The 22227-nt window shown below is 45.4% G+C and overlaps 1 protein-coding gene across 5 annotated transcripts in view; it reads left to right on the top strand.

The window, feature by feature from the left end:
• The window catches only part of LOC124722108 (AP-3 complex subunit sigma-1), a 121292-nt gene that overhangs the window by 46208 nt on the left and 52857 nt on the right, over nucleotides 1-22227 (top strand). For all 5 annotated transcript variants that reach the window (XM_047247311.1, XM_047247307.1, XM_047247309.1 and 2 more), the window contains exon 2: nucleotides 12709-12800. In XM_047247311.1, the coding sequence (XP_047103267.1) occupies nucleotides 12709-12800 (92 nt within the window). The remainder of the gene's footprint in view (nucleotides 1-12708; nucleotides 12801-22227) is intronic.

Raw genomic sequence — 22227 nt, 5'->3', positions numbered from 1 at the left:
TGTCTGAAGGCCGACCCACGCACTTCCATGCGTAGCCGGTGACGGGGTAACGCGTAATTCCCTGCCCCGGGTAGACAGGTAGGACACGTACGTACCCCCTGGTAACGGCCAGGCCCAGGGAGGGGTGATTACCCGAGCTGATACCTTCCGAAAGTGCCGATTGGTCCCTCCGTCCGTTTGTCGGGAGGTGTGACCTGAGGTGTGAACAATCACCTAAGGCGGGAGTGCCCTCAGAGAGGGCCCCCACAAGGGAGGAGCGCGCCATCGGAGACACCGGTAATCATGGGGGATTCTTTCGCAATGGTTTCCTCACCTTCCACTATGTCTGCTCACAAGCGTAAGTTCACTGAGTCTCAGCCACAGACAGTTCTTCCATCGTTGCCACAGTTCCTTGTTGTTTCTCGGTCTGACGAAGGTCACGACTTCTCCACGGTCAACCCTTTCATTATTCAGAAAGGTGTCGACGCAATTGCAGGTCCTGTAAAGTCTTGTTCCAGATTACGGAATGGCACCCTGTTGTTAGAACCAGTCAGTGCCCTCCAGGCACAAAAATTGCTGCGTACCTCACTACTACACACCTTCCCTGTCCGGGTGGAACCGCACCGTACTTTAAATTCCTCGCGTGGAGTCGTATATACACGCTCCCTCAATGGATTGTCTGACGAAGAAATTCAGCTCTACCTGTCTGACCAGGGCGTAACGGCTGTTCATAGGGTTATGAAAAGGGTTGACACGAACATCATTCCAACCCGCACTGTCTTCTTGACATTTGACAAAGTTCAACTCCCATCGAAAATCAAAGCAGGCTATGAGATAATTTCCGTTCGCCCTTACGTCCCAAACCCTATGCGTTGCTATCGGTGTCAGCGGTTCAATCACACCAGCCAGTCCTGTTCCAATTCGGCCAAATGTGTTACGTGTGACAAGGATGCCCATGAGGGTGCTTGTCCACCTCCATTCCCTCGCTGCATCAACTGTATGGGTGACCACGATGCTTCCTCTCGAGATTGTCCCATTTTTAAGGACGAAAAGCTCATCCAGGAAATTAGAGTAAAGGAAAAGGTGTCGACCTTTGCTGCTCGAAAATTATTCGCCAGTCGACGGCCCACCGTGCCTCAGACAGGAAAATACAGCACTGTCCTTGCTTCTCCTCGGCCAACAAAGGAGGCGGCCATGCAGACTTGCGACCTCACCTTTAGTGCCACGGTCGTCAGATTGGCCAGCGCAAAGATCGCCCGTTCAACCTCACCACTTTTGCCTGCCCACTCTCTGGCTCACCCTTCGTCGAGTTCTGCTAAATCTCGAGCCCAAAAGTCAGACACCAAGACTTCGGAAAAAGAGCATACTCGTGAAGAGTTTTTACGTACCGCAACTTCCCAACCATTGGTTCCTCCTTCCTCTAAACATCATACTTCCAAGAAGGCTACAAAGAAACCCAGTTCCTCTCCTTCTTCGCCAAGGCGTGTCCCATCTACAGCACCACCTGGCGGAAATCGCCCTCGGCCGTCTTCTGTGTCGCCGAGGCGCACTGCTGGCTGCCGATCAACCGGCCGATCGCTGGTGGCAGGAGCTGCTCCTGACCAACCTATGGATCAAGATCTTCTGCCTTTGGCTGAATGCCATTCCATGCTGTCGGTCGCAAGCTCTGAGCAGTCGTTGAGTTGACAGCGACCTTGGTCACATTCCTCCATTTTCTGTTCACCCTATGTCCATTATCCACTGGAATATCCGCGGTATTCGAGCCAATCGGGATGAATTGTCGATCCTCTTACGATCCTACTCGCCGGTCATCTTCTGTCTTCAGGAAACAAAGCTGCGCCCCCATGACCGCTTTGTTCTCCCTCATTTTCAGTCCGTCCGATATGATCTCCCCTCTGTTGAAGGCACTCCAGCACATGGAGGACTCATGATTCTTCTCCATGAAACTCTCCATTATCACCCAATCCATTTAAACACTTCCTTCCAAGCAGTCGCCGTCCGTCTTTCCTTTTCCGGATACACATTCTCTCTTTGTACTGTATACATTCCATCGTCCACACCAATGGCACGAGCTGATCTCCTTCATCTTCTTGGTCAGCTTCCACCCCCATATTTGCTGGTTGGGGACTTCAATGCACACCACCCGCTTTGGGGATCTCCACATCCTTGTCCACGTGGCTCACTATTGCTAGACGTCTTTCACCAAGCAGATCTAGTTTGCCTCAACACTGGGGTCCCTACATTTTTGTCTGCCTCCACGACAAGTTTATCTCATTTGGACCTTGCGGTAGGTACTGTTCCGCTAGCTCGGCGCTTCGAATGGTTCGCCCTTGATGATACACACTCGAGTGACCACTTTCCGTGTGTCCTTAGACTGCAGCCTCAACTGCCCTACATGCGCCCGCGACGCTGGAAGTTTGCCCAAGCCGATTGGACACTTTTTTCGTCTCTAGCGACATTCGATGACCGTCACTTTCCCAGCGTCGACGATGAGGTCACACATATTACCGACGTTATTCTTACAGCTGCGGAACATTCAATACCACGCACCTCCGAATTGCCCCGGCGCCCCCCAATTCCTTGGTGGAACGAGGCATGCCGTGATGCAATATGTGAGCGGCGACGTGCTCTCCGCGTTTTCCACCACCATCCTACTTTGGCCAACTGTATCCGCTATAAGCAGTTCCGAGCGCGATGCCGTCGTGTCATCCGCGATAGCAAGAAGGCAAGCTGGAAATTCTTTATTAGCTCATTTAACACCTTCACTCCCTCCTCGGAAGTTTGGAGTGGGCTTCGACGGTTCTCAGGCGCGCCTAGTTTCTCCCCGGTCTCTGGGCTCACTGTCGCGCATGACACATTAGTGGACCCCGTCGCAATTTCTAACTCGTTGGGTCAGCACTTTGCTGAGATTTCGAGCTCTTCAAATTACCCGCCAGCGCTTCTCCCGAAGAAACGTGCAGCGGAAGTGCGACCTCTTGCTTTCTCCTCTCAAAATCGCTGAAGCTACAGTACTGTTTTCTCCATGCGGGAACTCCAACATGCACTCTCTTCTTCTCGCTCCTCCGCCCCAGGACTGGATGGTATCCACGTCCAAATGTTGCTGCATTTATCAACCCATAGTCTGCGTTACCTCCTTCGCCTTTATAATCGAATTTGGACCGACAGTACTTTTCCCAGACGATGGCGGGAAGCTATCGTCGTTCCTGTTCCGAAACCTGGAAAGGACAAACATCTCCCCTCTAGCTATCGCCCCATTTCTCTCACGAGTAGTGTCTGTAAGGTTTTGGAGCGTATGGTGAATTACCGTTTAGTGTGGTGGCTGGAATCCCGCAGTCTTTTTAACACCTGCCCAACGCGGATTCCGAAAGCATCGTTCTGCAGTTGACCATCTTGTTGCTCTCTCCACTTATATCATGAACAATTTTCTCCGGAAACGCCAAACAGTAGCAATATTTTTTGATCTGGAGAGAGCATACGATACCTGTTGGAGGACAGGCATCCCCGCACACTGTTCTCTTGGGGCTTTCTAGGTCGGCTGCCCCTTTTTCTTCGCGAATTTATGGCAGAGCGCACATTTAGGGTGCGGGCGAACACTACTCTCTCCCGTACTTTCTCCCAAGAAAACGGGGTACCCCAGGGCTCCGTGCTGAGTGTTGTACTGTTTGCCATTACCATCAATCCAATTATGGATTGTCTCCTTCCTGATGTCTTGGGCTCCCTCTTTGTGGACGATTTTGCGATCTACTACAGCTCTCAACGGACCAGCCTTCTTGAACGACATCTTCAAGAATGTCTCGATCGCCTCCACTCTTGGAGCATCGAAACCGGCTTCTGTTTTTCTCCCAGTAAGACCGTTTGTGTTAATTTTTGGCGACGTAAGGAGTTTCTTCCGCCCTCCTTACATCTAGGTCCTGTCAACCTTCCGTTTTCAAACGTCGCTAAATTCTTGGGTCTTATGTTTGACAGAAAACTGTGCTGGTCCTCCCACGTTTCCTATCTTTCGGCTCGCTGTCTGCGATCCCTTAACACCCTCCGTGTCCTGAATGGTACCTCCTAGGGAGCGGACCGAGTGGTCCTTCTCCGCCTCTATCGCGCCTTAGTGCGCTCGAAATTGGATTATGGAAGCATAGTCTACTCCTCTGCTCGGCCATCTATTCTTCGGCGTCTCGACTCTATCCACCACCGTGGATTACGTTTAGTGTCTGGAGCTTTTTACACCAGCCCTGTGGAAAGCCTTAATGCTGAGACTGCTGAACCTCCGCTGTCCAATCGGCGAGCAGTCCTTCTGAGTCGTTATGGTAGCCATCTGTCTTCCATGCCTGCTAATCCAGCTCATGACCTTTTTTTCGACGCCTCCTTTGATGTAGGGTATGCAGGCCGCCCCTCCTCCCTACTACCACCGGGAGTTCGCTTCCGTCAACTGCTCCATTCTCTTTCCTTCCGCTTTCCTAAAACCTTCTTGACAACTTGGGGTACAGCACCGCCTTGGCTCCGTCCCTGGATCTGCCTGCTCCGTGACCTTTGTCGATTTCCCAAGGATGGTACCCCTTCACTTGTTTATCGTCGAGCATTTGCTGCTCTATGTGCACAAATGACGGACGCCACATTTATTTACACCGACGGCTCGAAAACATCGTTAGGTGTAGGGAGTGTCTATATTGTTGGCGACACCCCAAATCACTTTCGGCTTCCTGACCAGTGTTCGGTTTATACTGCGGAGCTTTACGCTGTTCTCCAGGCTGTCCACTACATCCGCCGCCATCAGCAGATACAGTACGTTATCTGCTCAGATTCTCTCAGCTCTCTCCTCAGTCTCCAAGCTCTTTATCCTGGGCACCCTCTGGTCCACCGGATTCAGGACTGTCTGCGCTTGCTCCACCTGGGGGGGCGTCTCGGTGGCGTTCCTCTGGCTCCCGGGACACGTTGGTATCTGTGGAAATGAGGCGGCCGATATTGCAGCCAAGGCTGCAGTCTCTCTTCCTCGGCCAGCTATTCAATCGATTCCCTTCGCCGATCTATGGAGCGTTTTATGTCGACGTGTTGTTCATTTATGGCACACGCATTGGTCGACACTTACCCATAATAAATTGCGAGACGTGAAAGCTCTTCCTTGTGCTTGGACCTCTTCCTCCCGAACGCGTCGTCGGGAGGAGGTAATTTTAACTAGACTCCGGATAGGGCACTGTCCTTTTAGCCATCGACATCTTTTAAGCGGCGATCCTCCCCCACTCTGTCCCCACTGCTCTCAGCTGTGAACGGTAAGACACCTTTTAATTGAGTGCCCCTATTTTAATCCGTTATGCTCCCGTCTACAGCTATCGCCTGATATATCGTCGATTTTAGCAGATGACACACGCTCAGCCGACCGCGTTCTCAAGTTTATTAGTGCCAGTGAAATGACGTCAGTCATTTGAAGCTTTTTTTTGGGGACAACCAACCCCTTTCTGTAGTGGATTTTTAAGCCTTCCTTCTGCTTTTAGTTTCTCCAATTTTATGACTTTCGTTCCCATTGCTGCTGGTTTTCAATTTCGGTTTTTTACTGTTTCCTAAGTCACGGACCGGGCGCTAATGACCATAGCAGTTTTGCGCCCTAAAACGAAAACAAAAACAGAAAAAAAACACTTTGAGACGGCATCAGCGTCCTGTTCCTATCCTGCTACTTTTCTCCGGCAGAAACACTGAGTTGAAGAACCCCCTTCTGTTTCAACCTCCACCAAGCTGAACTCAATAACGCACCCTTCACTGGATGGGAATTCTTGCAGGCTCTTACCTCTTCACATGACCTGGACCAGATTCCATCCACAACCAGATGATCAACACTTGGACATTACCCAGGGGCAACATCTACTGAGAGTCTTCAACCGCATTTGGCTCGTAGGTGCCTTCCCCTCACAATGGCAAGACAGCGTAGTTATTCCCGTCCTTAAACCGGGGAAGAACCCATCGTCTCTTGCAGCTACTGCTTGATTAGCCTAACCAACGTACTTTGTAAACTGCTCGAGAGGATGGTTAGCTTCTGATTATGTTGGATGCATACATATCTGTGTAGCTTCTAGGGAAGATGATCTACAACTGACCATTTACTCAGATTGGAAACAGCAATCCGACAGGCTTTTACTAACCACCGGCACCTTGTTGTGGTCTTCTTTGACTTACAGAAGGCAAACAACATGGCTTGGTACCATATTATTTTACTTACTCTCCATGGCAGGGGCTTTCGTGGCCCCCTTTTGATTTTTACTCAAGAGTTTTTATCTCACTGGCTCTTTCAGGTTCAAGTTGGTACTTCACTCAGCACCCCTTCGGATCCAGGAGAATGTATCCCACAGGGTTCTGTATTAAGTGTCACACTCTTCCTCATATCCATCAGTGGGCTTGTAACCTCTGTTGGACCCCTGGTTACCCCGGCATTGTATGTCTATGATTTTTGCATCTGGTGCAGCTCCCACTTGGTAGCATCTGCTGAATGCCAGCTCTAAGGCGCCATCTGACAGGTGTCTGCGTGGGCCCTCTCCCATGGCTTCCAGTTTTCTCCCTCCAAAATGTGGGTCATGCATTTTTGCTGTTGACCCACATACACCCCAATCCAGAACTTTATTTAGGCAACCAGCGCCAGTCCTGTTTCCTGGTACTTACTTTTGATAACAAGCTGACATGGCTGCCCCACATTCGCCACCTGAAGACTACCTCCATGTGGAAGCTTAATGCTCTCCACCTCCTGGCCCACACGTCATTGGGTGCACATTATGCTACTCTCCTCCATCTTTACTGCACTCTGGTTTTGTCCAGACTAGATTATAGTTGTCAGGTTTGTGGCTAAACAGCTGCTTCCACTCTGAACTACTTGGCCCTGTTCATGACTATGGGATGTGTCTGGCTGTCAGTGCCTTTCGCTCTAGTCCTGTTGACAGTCTCCTTGCAGTAGTGGGGATTCCCCCTTTACAAATACGATGGAGCCAACTATTGGTTCCTTCTGCAATGGCCATTCGATGATTTCCTGATCATCCCGTGTACCCCGTCCTCTTTGCAAATGAGAGATGTCTCCCTCCTGCTAGTTGGACTGCATTTCATTATCCCCCTCTCCCCTGTCGGCATCTCCATCTCCACTCACTGGAACGTGTCCCGTGTATTCCACTGCAGATTAGGACCAGCCTATTCCAGGGTCCTGAGGTCTCCATCACCCCTATGGTATTCCAGTGTCTTGTACTTCCATCGTTGAAGAGCTCCAGGGTGCTACCATCTTCTGCACTGATTGTTCTAAAATGATAGATAAGGTGGGATAAGCTTTTACATCTCATACTGGCATGAAACGTCATTTACTGCTGGGACCATGTAGTGTGTTCACAGCAGAGCTGCGAGCTATTAACAGGGTCCTTCAGTTTGTTACTCAGGCCTCTCTCCCCATTGTTTTACTATGTACTAACTCAATGAGCAGCTTACAGGCAACAGACCAAAGCTATTCTCATCACACTTTGGTCTCTGCTATCCATGACCTCCTCTCTGTCCTTAGCCATGCCACCTACTCTGTTGTCTTCCTCTGTGTCCCAAGTCATGAGGGCATCCCAGATGATGACCTGACATTTGGCTAGAAAGGCAGATACTTACCTCCATTCCCCTTCACGATTCCACATGCAGATATGTCTTGGAATGACATCTGGTGTGCTGACGCTCTCGGTAATAAACTCCGCACAATCGAGGAGACTACTGCAGTGTGGTGCTCTTCCTTCCGCTCCTCTCAGGAGTAGTCCACTGTCTTATGCCATCTATGCATGTGTCATATCAGGCCCATCCATTGTTTTCTCTTGCGTTATGAGCCAACCCCATAATATGGCTGTGAAGCCAGACTGACAGTAACCTATAATTGGCGGAATGTCCTCTTCTATTGGACCATCATACCAAGTATAGCCTTCCAGATTCCTTGCCTTTGATATTGGCAGACAATTCATGGATAGTTGAGTTGAACTGGTCCTTAGTTTTCTTTGTGAAAGTGGTCTTTGTTTTCAGTTATAAGGTTTTGCTTTACTTCCGGAGCAAGGGCAGGGTGGCTGTGGTTGAGGCCTCTGTTCATGTTTTCTAGGTCTGGGACCCATGACAACTCTCCCATGCAAAGACCACTCTTTTATCCCTCTGTTTTTCCAGTTTTTAGATTTGGCCTGCCCATTTATGGTCTCTACACTGTGTTTTAACTTCCTCGTTTTGTATTTAGCCCCTGCGACTGGATCTGCCCACTTTTAGCGAACCCTCTATCAAGTTAGCCGATCTGGTTTTATGTGTGAAGGTGGTTTCTGTTCCTCCTTGTGAGGCAAGGCACATTCGCTTTGTCGGTTGATTGAGGGATTGGAGACATGCCCCGTCCCCTGCTTCGATCCAGGGGACAATTGGCTGACCATGCTTGGTGATCTGGCCTGGCTCGTGCCCATTCCACATTCTTAGTTCTTATTCTTTTACATCTGGTTTACTGTCTTGTTATTGTTGTTCTCTTTCCTCAGATTTTATAAACTTTTCTATGTTGTAAGTTTTTTTGTGGTAATGGGGGGGGGGGGGGGGTGTCAGATGCAGAGGGTGTGCTTCCCACCACATAACATGTCTGGAGGCTTCCACCTGCTTTCTGGGTGGAGTAACGCACCCACCTTCACACTCTTACCCCTCTCTCACTTCTTCTTGCTTCTCTCTCTTGGTTTGATTGATTCTCTGTTACATGTTACAATCAGGTTCATCAGGATTTGTCTTCTGTGTTCATTCTCTCTGAGGACTCTTCTCCACCTGACACATAAAAGATGGAGGGACTGATGACATTGTAGTTTTGTCCCTTTAAGCCCACCAGTCCAATCCATCCAAGTGGCTATGGAGAACAGTGCAACACATATTAGTGTAGGACTGGTAACTACACAGTAAGTCTTTTAGGTGCAATCCAATTCCAGATAAATTCATCATTTCATAATCAAGGGGAAGCTGCCTTCCCTCTTTTGAAAGTAATTTAAATCTGTGCAGACATGCACATTTACCACCTCCAGCAAGTATTACACTCTTGCAGAAGCTTCTGGGAACTCAGTAGTGTTGCATTCACCTGTTTGGCTTGGAGCATAGGGGCAGTTTATACAGAAAGTAGTGGAAATTGTCTGTTGCCCATAACAGCTCGCAGACAAACGTAGCATTTTTCCATTTTTCTGCTAATTAAGATATAATACTTACACAATAATGTCCTCATAAATTGCTATCATTGTTCTGGCACTTAGTCTGAAAACTGATTTGATGCAACACTCTATTTTTTCTGTCCTGTGCAACCCTCTTCATCTGTGCCTTGTTGCTGCAACCAGATACACTGACAGAACAAAAAAATTGCAACACCAAGAAGGAGTGTGCAACATAAATAGAAGTTGGTAAGCGTGTTTCTACATCTGAAAGATGATGTCTATTCATATTTACCACCTGCCACTTAAGAGTTGTGTTAATAGTGCCACTATGAGGATGCAGTTCAGGTTTGTTTTAAATATATGCTGTAACGGTCGTGATCGTTAGTTACCTTTGGTATTGGACGTGGTGAGTTGATCAGTCAAGAATACCTTTAAGGTAAAAGACACCAGCATCAGCACCTCATTGAGTTTTAGTGAGGCCTTGTTATAGGGTTACGAGAAACTTGACATTCCTTGAGTGATACTACGATAAGACTTTGCAGGAATGTAGCCACTGTTCAGGATTACTGGCAGTGGTGGTCACAAGAATGTGCTGTCACAAGAAGACTAGGCTCTGGATGGCCATATGGTTCTACAAAGGGGGAAGAACATTGTGTTTGGCACATGGCTCTGGTTCATCATACTGCATCTGCAGTAGCAATTTTAGCAGCAGTTGACAGCACAGTGACACAACAAACTGTTTCAAATCAGTTACTTCAAGGACAGCTCTGAGACAGACACCCTGTGGCATCCATTCCGTTAACCCCAAACCACTGTCACTTGTGACTTCAGTGGTGTTAAGCAAGAGCTCATTGGACCACAGGTAGGAGGTCTATTGGCTTTTCTGATGAAAGCTGGCTCTGCCTCAGTGCCAGGGATTTGGTTAGGCAGAGGCCAGTGGAGGGTGTGCAACCAACCTGTCTCTGTGCTACACCTGTGGTTAGGTCTGTGGTGCGATTTTGTATGACAGAAGGAGCACTCTCGTCGTTATCCCATGCACCGTGACTCCAAATTTTTGTGTAAATCTGGTGAGTCGATGTGTTGTGATGCAGCAGCAATTAACAACATTCCAGGGAGTGTTTTCCAGCGGGGTAACACTTGACCAAATACAGCATGTTGTAACCCAACATGCTCTACAGTGTGTCGACATATTGCCTTGGTCTGCTTAGTCACCTGATGTGTCTGTAGTCGAGCACATGTGGGATATCATCAGATGACACCTCCAGTGTCACATAAAAACAGCTTTTTACTATCCCTGTATTGACTGACCAAGTGCAACAGGCATGGAACTCTCTCCCACAAACTGACATCCGGCACCTGTACGATACAATACACGCGTGCCTGTATACATGCTTGCATTCAACATTTTGGTGGTCAAACTTGTTATTAATGTTGTACCGACATTTCACATTTGCAATGACTTATCACGTGCGTACATTAACCTGTGATCTTGCAATCTTAATCATTTAAATGTGTTACCTAGACAAAACTCTAAACAGAAGCTCTACATTGATTATTTTTTGGTGTTACAATTTTTTTCTGTTAGTGTAGATAGTGCCAATATAATCTGTGAATTACTCATACTGCCAATTTATTATTTGTGGAAAGCAGTCTTTCTACTGGACTGTCGGTTACTGCTATTTACACTCCTACAGAAAGTGGAACTGACCACTAAATGTCATGACAGGTGGACCTGCCAGTATAAAAGGAGGTGGGGAGTATCATGTTGTCAGTACAGAAGTAGTAGTAGCAGAATGGATCAGTCAGGAGAACTCAGTAGGGGGCATCACTTACTTGCCATCATGGACCTTGTCTAAATTTGTGTTACATGCAGGACTTGGCCAGAAATGAAAGTACAGAATTTGGAGCTCCAGGTAGGCAAGTGTTTTGGGGGAGGGGGGGGGGTGTAGCCATTTTTGGTGTGGGGGTATGAGCCATTTAACCTTGTTTCCAGGCAATAGTTGGTGCAGTGGAAAGAGCACAGAATGGTACTCAGAGTTGTGTGCTCAAGCCCTTAAACAGAAATGATTTCTTTTTTACTATCACTTTAGACAGCACTCACACTAATAGACCTAAATAATGCTCAATATATTGCATTTATTAATATTTTATAAAAGGCTGAAAATGTAAGACAAAACAAACAATGAAGAGTGGTACGTTTCATCATGGGATCATTTAGTTAGTGCTAGAGATGCTCAACAAACTACAGTGGCAGGTGCTGCAAGAGAGATACACATCGCAGAGTGCTTCCTGTTGATATTTCAAAACTGTATGTTCCAAGAAGGATAAGGCCACTTCTTATTTTGTTCCACATATGTCTTGGGAAATGACCTTGTGGGAAAATCAGAGAAATTACAGCTCATAGGTAAGTGGATTGGAGAAGGGTGTAAAAGATAGTAGTGCCAAAAGTACCCTCCACCACACACTATAAAGTGGATTATGCACATGTACATGAACGCATAGGAGAGTCATCAGTGGCATAAGGCGCACAAAACCTTTGCTGCTGAACAATGGAAAAGTGGTTCTTGTCCTGTGAATCTAATTTTACAGGTTTCCAGGTGGAGGGAGTAGTTACAGAAAGCACTAGGGAAAGCATATAAAAACATCTGAAGTCCTATGAAGTGCATGACAGAGGGTACTTCTCATTGTACCGGTTATTATGGCTTTTTCCCATTCCAGTCACATATGGCATGCAGGAGGAATGATTGCTTAAATGCCTCTATACACAGAGCAGGTAGTCAAATTTGGTCTTTGTTATCCCTATGGAGATGATAAATAAGAGATTTTAGTGTGTTCCCAGATTAATCACTTAACATTGGTTCTTGAAAATTCCTAGGTAGGCTTTCAGGGGGTACTTTCTGTTTATCAAGTGTTTTGTCAGTTCAGTTCTTTGGGATGTCCATGAGGCTCTCCCATGGGTCAAACAGATGTGTGACCATTTGTGCTGTGCCCTTCTTCGAACACCTTCAGTGTCTCTTGTTAGTTACACGGGATCAATATTCTAGGTTGGGTCACAAAAGTGTTTCATAAGCTCCTTCGTAGACTGATTACATTTCCCTATGGACCGAAGTCACCTGCTTTAGTCCGCAGCTCGTGGTCGTGCGGTAGCGTTCTCGCTTCCCGCGCCCGGGTTCCCGGGTTCGATTCCCAGCGGGGTCAGGGATTTTCTCTGCCTCGTGATGACTGGGTGTTGTGTGATGTCCTTAGGTTAGTTAGGTTTAAGTAGTTCTAAGTTCTAGGGGACTGATGACCATAGATGTTAAGTCCCATAGCGCTCAGAGCCATTTGAACCATTTTGAACACCTGCCTTATCTATAACTGGGCCTGTGTAATCATTCCATTTCATACCCCAGCAAACTGCTCTATTCAGATATTTGTGTGAATTGATCAATTCCAGCTGTGGTTCATTGACAAAATGTAGATTTTTGTAGAGGTAGTGATCATGTGCCCTCTGTTGCTTTTTTGTGTGCATTAAGCATATGATTGTTGGTCTTCTGTTATTCATAATTCTGCAAAAACTAAGTATAGTCTCTAATTTTAGATTATTTTTTTACAGACAGAGGACATGCAGCAACAAATTATAAAGGAGACCTTCCAGTTGGTTTCTAAAAGAGACGATAATGTTTGCAACTTTTTGGAAGGTGGAAGGTATGTTATACAATATCCAGAATGAAGTGTTTAACTGTGCATGACATTGGTCCTAATTGTTTATATTTTGTATATTTATACATACCTCCTCTGCAAGCCACAATACAGTGCATTTCAGAAGGTACCTTGTACCACTATTAGTCATTCCCTTTCCTGTTCCACTTTCAAATGGAGCCAGGGAGAAACGGCTGTCTATATGCTACAGTACAGTCCCTAATTTCTATTATCTTGTCACCACTAAATGTGTGTTGTCAGCAGTAGAATCTACTGCAGTCAGCAGCAAATGCAGGTTCTCTAAATATTCTCAGTATTGTTTCCCAAAAAGAATGTCTTCCCACCAGGTATTCCCGTTTGACTTCATGAAACATCTCCGTTAATACACACTTGTTGATTGAACCTACCAGTAACAAATCTAGAAGCATGCGTCTGAATTGTGTCAGTGTCCTTTAACCCAAGAGGTCACACTAGTGTTATTTATGTGATCTCCTTTACAGATGAGCTACAGTTTCCTAGAATTCTCCCAATAAACTAAAGTCGACCATTCGCCGTACCTACTGTTGACATTATGTGCTTGTTCCATCACTTTGCAATGTTACACATAGATATGTAATCAATGTGACTATGTCAAGCAGTTCAGCACAGATATGGTTATCAATCATTTCAGGATTGTTTTTCCTACTCATCTTCATTAACTTACATTTTTCTCCATTTAAAGCAAGCTGGCATTCATCACACTAAATAAAAATTTCCTAAATCATCCTGTAACTACTGTCACTAAACAATGACACTTCTTGCCCTTACACTACAGCATCATGAGCAAACAGCCACAGCTTTCTGCTGACCCTATCCAATCAGATCATTTGTGTGTGTGTGTGTGTGTGTGTGTGTGTGTTAGAGAGAGAGAGAGAGAGAGAGAGAGAGAGAGAGAAGTAGGTAGGTAGGTAGGTAGGTAGGTAGGTAGGACGGTCGGTCGGTCGGTCCTATCACACTTGCCTGGGGCACTCCAGATGATACCCTTCTCTCTGAATAACACTTGCTGTGCAGGACAACAGACTGTGTTCTATTACTTGAGAAGTCTTTGAGCCACTTGCATATCTGGGAACTGTTCTGTATGCTCATACCTTCATTAACAGTGTGCAGTGGTGCACCATGTCAAACGCTTTCCAAAAATCTGTCAATATGGAAATTTATTGTATACAAACTTACGGTACACTCAAGAATTGTGCAACAGGTTGATGTTAAGGCCGTTGGCGTGTAATTTTGTGGATCCATTCTTTTATCATTCTTATGTATAGGAGTCACTTGCACTTTTTTCCAGTCAGTTTGGGCTTTGCACTGGGCAAGATATTTGCAATAAATACAAACTAAATAAGGGACCAGTGCTGAATGTACTATCTGTAAAACAGAATTGGGGTTCCATCCAGAACTGGTGACATAATTGTGTTCAACTCTTCTAATTTCTTCTCAACTTCAGGGATGTCCTCGTCACAAGAGTCTGTGCAGTGGTAGATCAGTGGATTGTCTGTACGATCTTCTTGCATGAATGCGTTTTTAAACGTGAAATTTAAAACTCCAGCTCTCCTTTTTCTGCCTTCTAAAGCCACACCAGGCTGGTTGAGGAGCGAGTGAATAGAAGCCTTCAATCCATTTAGTGATTTTATGTAGTACCAGAATTTTCTCAGGTTCTCGGCAAGATCTTTTGGTAAGGAATAACAGTGGAAGTTGTATTCTTTGCCCATCAATCTGTTTATAGATGCATGAATTTCTATTAATTTTTGCCAGTCTATAGTTCAACATTCTTTTTTGAACTGAAAATGCAACAATCTTTGTGTCCTCAGCATTTTATGAATTTTGTTATTCTTACATAGCGGGTCTTTTCTGTCCTTAATCCACTTATTCAGCATGTAATTCTCCAGAACGCTGTTTATAAACCATTAAAATTTTGCTGTTAAGTCCTCTATGTCCATCATATTGGAACTAAATTATGCATATTCATTATCTAAGTGGGTTGATAACAACTGTTTATATGCTTTTTTTTAGCATAAAAACTCTACTAGCCGTCTTGATTGATTCATGAGTTTTAGTGGGGGTGTCTTTATTGCAGTAAAAAAAATCAATAATATCTAATGAGGTTATCAAGGGTCCCAAATATAAATTAATTTGCATGAAGTTATGTATCAGATATGGGTCAAAGTAATTCGATGCTTTTGTAGACAGCATGTGTCAAGAACTTTAGTGGTAGAGTGCTTCACAGGGAACTTGTGAAGTTTTGTGAATAAGTGTCCTGATCATGACCTTGTAAGTGTGGGAGATTTCAGCTTGTCAGGTATACAACGGGAGAGCCATGTGATCAAAACTGCCACCAGAGACAGGGATTCAGTCGCCTAACAGGGGAAAGGCATCTGGACCAGATGATATATCTGTAAAATTCTAGACAGATTATGTGAAAGAACTTGCTCCTCTTCTGGCAGTATTCAGTTTATCATAGGTCATTGGAACAACGAAGGATACCCAGTGACTGGAAAAAAGTACAGGTCATTCCTATTTTCAAGAAGGGTCATGTGACAGGTGCATATAATTATAGGCCTATGTTACTGTCATCTGTCTGTTGTAGAATGATGGAACATGCCTTATGCTCATTTTTTATGACGCTTTTGGAGAAGAATGAAAGGCTTCCCCATAAAAATCAACTTGGATTCTGCAAATGGCGATATCGCTAAACTTTGCTCACTCTGTTCCTCCATCAGATCCACAACACAGTAGACTTCAGCATTTAGGTTGATGCCCTTATCCTCAACTTCTGGAAGGCATTTGATACGGTACTGCACTGCCATTTACTGGAAGGGGGGGGGGGGGGGGGGAACACACAATCTTGTTGAGTATAGAACCAGATTTGAGACTTTGCTGTTAACAGAACAAACTCAAAAGATCTAAAGGCAAGAAAAAACTCAAAAGACATAAAGGTAATTTCAGGAAAATCTCAGGGATGTATGATAAGACAATCACTGTTTACAGTATATGCAAATGATGTAGTAGAAAATGTCGGTAGCTCTGAAAGGCTGTTCCCAGATGATGCAATTGTCGGTGAGAAGGTAGCAGCACCAGAAGACATTAGCGATATATAGGAGGGCCTGCACAGGAATGATGAATGCAGGGACACACTGTTGACCCTAAACATAAATAAATGTAACTAATTGTACAACTACACTATTCATGACACGTTTCTGGAAACAGTATCTACTGTAAAATACCTAGGAGCAACAATCCAGAATGACATTAGGTGGAATGACCACATAAAACAAATAGTAGGGAAAGCAGATGTCAGACTGAGATTCTAACACTACCACTGACCACCTTAAATGGAAATCGATGCTAACGTTATACCTCTGCGAGGAATTTTTGAATAGTTGACCGTGAGATAACCCAATGGAAACAGAACAATCAGACTGAGAATCGTTTCAGAAACACTCCAGCAGAGTATAAACAATAGTAAACGGTGGGTCAAGAACAGACATTCTCCCAGCACAAAAGCAACCATTAGACGCTTTCCTTATATCTGTTCACAATAACCTAACTTTGCAGATAAATGTGCTACTGACTAGTAAGTCAGATAAACAGATGACCAATGAGACAGTAAACATCAACATGCCTCTCAACAACACGTACCTTAAATGAACTAGATGCAACAGTTTACAAAGCCAATTACCAACACACATGAAACTTGTAGCAATACTGTACAGGAAAAAGCATGAAATGATTCTGAATTTAAATCAGGGGCTCTGTTAATGATCATACTCCGTTACTTCACTGCTTAGTACAGGGTATCTATGCCTGTGTATTAACCAACTTGCATTAGAATTGAAAACACAGTAAATTGTTATTTCTTAAACTTGCATTGAAGCAACTAAACAGAATGAAAATCTAACTACACTGGCTGTGAAGGAGCCTTTGCATTGCTTCATTAACTAACTAGCCTAACACATAAGCACCTTTGAACTTTCGTGGTTTGAAGAACCATGCTCATTAACAAAACTACACCAGTATGCTCAGCCCAGGCTCCTTACCTGTCACATAGGATGAGGAAGCTACTTGTGTGCCAGCGACACCTTTTCCACTCTGTGAGGCTTCTTTCATAACTGTGCAGCTTCCCCACATCTTTTACATTTAACCCTACATTCCCTAATTATGGACCAAGTCATTTATAGTACATTATATAACAATAATTTCATTAGTTATTTAAATCCACAAGCATAATTTAAACAACATCATTCAAAAGTTTCACATAACTGAAACATGTACACATAGTGAAAGAATTTCCATAACAGATGCAAAATTATACATAAGCAATATGACAATTGACAAAGAAATATTGATACAGATACAAAATAGGTCAAAATTAGGCGTTACAAGATCCATAGGAAGAATCTTAAGGAAATAGCATCCATGAAAGAAGTGACTTACAAAACATGTTTGTCTGACTCTTGAGTGTTGCTCTTCAGTCAGGGACTTGTACCATGTAGAATTAATAGAAGAGATAGAAAAGACCAGTGAACAGTGGCAAGTTTCATCACGGGCTCACTTATTCAGCATGAGAGTGTTACAGAGATGCTCAACAAAATCCAGTGACAGATGCTATGAGAGAAGTGTTGTGCATCGTGGAGAGGTTTACTCTTGAAATTCCCAGAGAGTACATTCCAGGAGAGTCAGGCAACATATAGCTTCCTCCCAAATACCCACATAAAAAAAAAGTTTTGCGTCACCTCGGTTCTGAGAGTTCCAGAGCCTGTACAGAAAATTGGAAAGAGATCAACATAAACATCATTTCCACTCTTTTTTATTGCTCATGAAAACCACACATTGCATGTTGTACCACCGTACAGAGAGACCTTCAGAGTTGGTGGTCCAGATTGCTGTACACACTAGTACCTCTAATACCCAGTAGCACGTCCTCTTGCATTGATGCATGCCTGAATTTGGCGTGACATACTATCCATAAGTTCATCAACGCACTGTTGGTCCAGATTGACCCACTCCTCACTCGTGCTTCAGTGTAGGTCCCTCAGAGTGGTTGGTGGGTCACGTCGTCCATAAACAGCACTTTTAAATTTATCCCAGGCATTTTCGATAGGGTTCATATCTGGAAAACATGCTGTCCACTCGAGTCGAGCAATGTCATTATCCTGAAGGATGTCATTCATGAGATGTGCACAATGGGGGCGTGAATAGTCATCCATGGAGATGAATGCCTGGCCAATATGCTGCCGATATGGTTGCACTATTGGTCGGAGGATGGCATTCAGGTATTGTACAGCCATTATGCCGCCTTCCAGGACCACCAGCGGCGTACATTGGCCCCACATAATGCGACCCCAAAACAGTAGGGAACCTCCACCTTGCTGCACTCACTGGACAGTGTGTGTAAGGCGTTTAGCCTGACATGGTTGCTTCCAAACATGTCTCCGACGATTGTCTGGTTTAAGGCATATGTGACACTCATCAGTGAAGAGAATGTGATGCCAATCCTGAGCAGTCCATTCGACATGTTGTTGGGCCCATCTGTACACGCTGCATGGTATCGTGGTTGCAAAGATGGACCTCACCAGGGACGTCGGGAGTGAAGTTGCGCATCATGCAGCCTATTGCGCACAGTTTGAGTCGTAACACGACGTCCTGTGGCTGCATGAAAAGCACTATTCAACATTGTGGCATTGCTGTCAGGGTTCATCCAAGCCATAATCCATAGGTAGCGGTCATCCACAGCAGTAGTAGCCCTTGGGTGGCCTGAGCGAGGCATGTCATCAACAGTTCTCTGTATCTCCTACTTTTCTGAACATCATCACTTTTTAACTCTTAGATGCCTGGACACTTCCATTGTTGAGAGCCCTTCCTGGCACAAAGTAACAATGCAGACACATTTTAACTGTGGTATTGACGGTCTAGACATGGTTGAATTACCAATAACACAAGCTGTGTACCTCCTTCCTGGTGGAATGGCTGGAACTGATCGGCTGGTGGACCCTTCCATCTAGTAGGCACTGCTCGTGCATGGTTGTTTACATATTTGGGCAGGTTTAGTGACATCTCTGAATAGTCAAAGGGACTGTGTGTGTGATACAATATCCACATTCAACGTCTATCTTCAGGAGTTCTGGTAACCAGGGTGATGCAAAACTTTTTTTGATGTGTGTATGTCTTGCGAACTGACCACAGTGAGAAAATTTGAGAAGTTGGAGTCAATACAGAGGTTTTCCAACAAATATTCTTCTCATGTGCAATTTGTAAGTGGAAAAGGGAGGATGGGATCAGTTACCAGTTCCAGAAGTTCCTGCTCTGTCAGATGGTTGCTGGGTGTTGACGTAGGTTAAAAACCATTGTTGTTATGGTATCATTATCATTAATCCCTATCTCTGTATTTACATTACTGATAAGGGCAGACCTGTTTGTATATGATATGTCTAAAATATTTCCACTGCATATGGGTTGTTGAACTAGCTGTTAAAACAGTTTTCGGAAAAATGTGTTCAAAAATACTTCGAGACTGTCTGCCTGTACCACCTGCAATCAATCCATAAACTTCCCAGTCTATACTCGTAATGTTAGTCACCCACAACTAGTATTGCATGATTGGAGTACTTTCTTTGAATGATTCTACAACTGTTACAGTTGAACTGGGTGGATTATAACATCATCTGAGTGTCATCTTGAGTTCACCTGGGCTGGTTAGTCACGTCCAGATAACTTCACAGACTGACTCAATTTCTATCTTGATAGATATAATATTTTTGTCGATGGCAGTGAACACTCCCCCTCTTATAGTGTAATCTGTCTTTTTTCACATGCATTCCACACATCATTAAATGTTTTGAAGCTTTCTATTTTGGGTTTCATTCATCTCTTATTTCCGAATACAATTTGAGCACCACAGTTTCCACAGAGGTTATTAAATTCAGGGCTTTATTGTGAAGGCTTTGGCACTGCACTGTTAAAATGTGCAGATTCAAAGTTTGTTTCCTTTTACGAGGATCTCAAACTATTGCCTAGACTAGAGAGAGAGAGAGAGAGAGAGAGAGAGAGGGGGGGGGGGGGCTGTGTTCTCTGTGTAGTTATGTATATTTTCATCAAAGCATCTGATTAGTATTATGTTTTAATAAACAGATCAGTTTGCGATGTGTTAGAGGTATTCTAGTCCATTGTGTGGAAAGGTGTCAGTTTGTGAAAGGAAGGTGAGGGTTGGTTTACTGGTGGTGTGTTAGAAACTTTTAATATTTCTCATTGCAGTGTTCATATTTTTAGTTGCAATTTGAGTTTTAACTAACAGCATTGTATAAAAAACACTATCTTGTGTTGTCTTTCATGCAGATTTAAATATGTAAGAGTTGGGTGTAAATACACTCCTGGAAATTGAAATAAGAACACCGTGAATTCATTGTCCCAGGAAGGGGAAACTTTGACACATTCCTGGGGTCAGATACATCACATGATCACACTGACAGAACCACAGGTACATAGACACAGGCAACAGAGCATGCACAATGTCGGCACTAGTACAGTGTATATCCACCTTTCGCAGCAATGCAGGCTGCTATTCTCCCATGGAGACGATCGTAGAGATGCTGGATGTAGTCCTGTGGAACAGCTTGCCATGCCATTTCCACCTGGCGCCTCAGTTGGACCAGCGTTCGTGCTGGACGTGCAGACCGCGTGAGACGACGCTTCATCCAGTCCCAAACATGCTCAATGGGGGACAGATCCGGAGATCTTGCTGGCCAGGGTAGTTGACTTACACCTTCTAGAGCACGTTGGGTGGCACGGGATACATGCGGACGTGCATTGTCCTGTTGGAACAGCAAGTTCCCTTGCCGGTCTAGGAATGGTAGAACGATGGGTTCGATGACGGTTTGGATGTACCGTGCACTATTCAGTGTCCCCTCGACGATCACCAGTGGTGTACGGCCAGTGTAGGAGATCGCTCCCCACGCCATGATGCCGGGTGTTGGCCCTGTGTGCCTCGGTCGTATGCAGTCCTGATTGTGGCGCTCACCTGCACGGCGCCAAACACGCATACGACCATCATTGGCACCAAGGCAGAAGCGACTCTCATTGCTGAAGACGACACGTCTCCATTCGTCCCTCCATTCACGCCTGTCGCGACACCACTGGAGGCGGGCTGCACGATGTTGGGGCGTGAGCGGAAGACGGCCTAATGGTGTGCGGGACCGTAGCCCAGCTTCATGGAGACGGTTGCGAATGGTCCTCGCCAATACCCCAGGAGCAACAGTGTCCCTAATTTGCTGGGAAGTGGCGGTGCGGTCCCCTACGGCACTGCGTGGGATCCTACGGTCTTGGCGTGCATCCGTGCGTCGCTGCTGTCCCGTCCCAGGTCGACGGGCACGTGCACCTTCCGCCGACCACTGGCGACAACATCGATGTACTGTGGAGACCTCACGCCCCACGTGTTGAGCAATTCGGCGGTACGTCCACCCGGCCTCCCGCATGCCCACTATACGCCCTCGCTCAAAGTCCGTCAACTGCACATACGGTTCACGTCCACGCTGTCGTGGCATGCTACCAGTGTTAAAGACTGCGATGGAGCTCCGTATGCCACGGCAAACTGGCTGACACTGACGGCGGCGGTGCACAAATGCTGCGCAGCTAGCGCCATTCAACGGCCAACACCGCGGTTCCTGGTGTGTCCGCTGTGCCGTGCGTGTGATCATTGCTTGTACAGCCCTCTCGCAGTGTCCGGAGCAAGTATGGTGGGTCTGACACACCGGTGTCAATGTGTTCTTTTTTCCATTTCCAGGAGTGTATTTGCAGAAATGTAAAACAATTATTAACATGAGTGTCACAAGATCACTGGACCTGAAGCTGTTCTTGATTCTTAGAAGCTTGCATATTTAATGCACGTCTGAATTTTTGCCTCGTTTTGGAGCAGTTGATCAAAGATCAGTGAAGCAAGTATTACTCATAAGCCAAAGCATTATGACCACTGCGCACCACAATGTTCGGTGCTACCTCGTGGTGTTGCATGCATGTGACACAATAACATGGTGGATCACCCTAGCAAAGATATGTGTTGCAAATAGGAAATCCATTGAGATCAGTGACTTTCACAAAGGACAGGTTATTGTTACGCAGGGCCTGTGAATCAGTATCTCAAAAACAGCGAAAGCTGGTTGAATGTTCATGTGCTACTGTCATGAGCATCTCTGAAAAGAGGTAGAAGGCAGTGAATCTACCACAAGACGCTAAATGGTTGGACGTCCATGACCCTACACAGAATGTGCAGTTTGGAAGCTTGTCTGCTCTGTAAACCAGGATGGATAGTGATTTGTCTTATTTCTGTCGAAAGAGTGCAGTGCTGGTGAATGCACAAGTGTTTTGGAGCACACCGTTCATCATAGTGTTGAATGTGGAGCTTTGCAGC

The sequence above is a fragment of the Schistocerca piceifrons genome, chromosome X, assembly GCF_021461385.2.
Source record: "Schistocerca piceifrons isolate TAMUIC-IGC-003096 chromosome X, iqSchPice1.1, whole genome shotgun sequence".
NCBI lineage: Eukaryota > Metazoa > Arthropoda > Insecta > Orthoptera > Acrididae > Schistocerca > Schistocerca piceifrons.
Note: the sequence above shows the minus strand (reverse complement) of the source record. Positions and strands in the feature narration are given on the sequence as shown.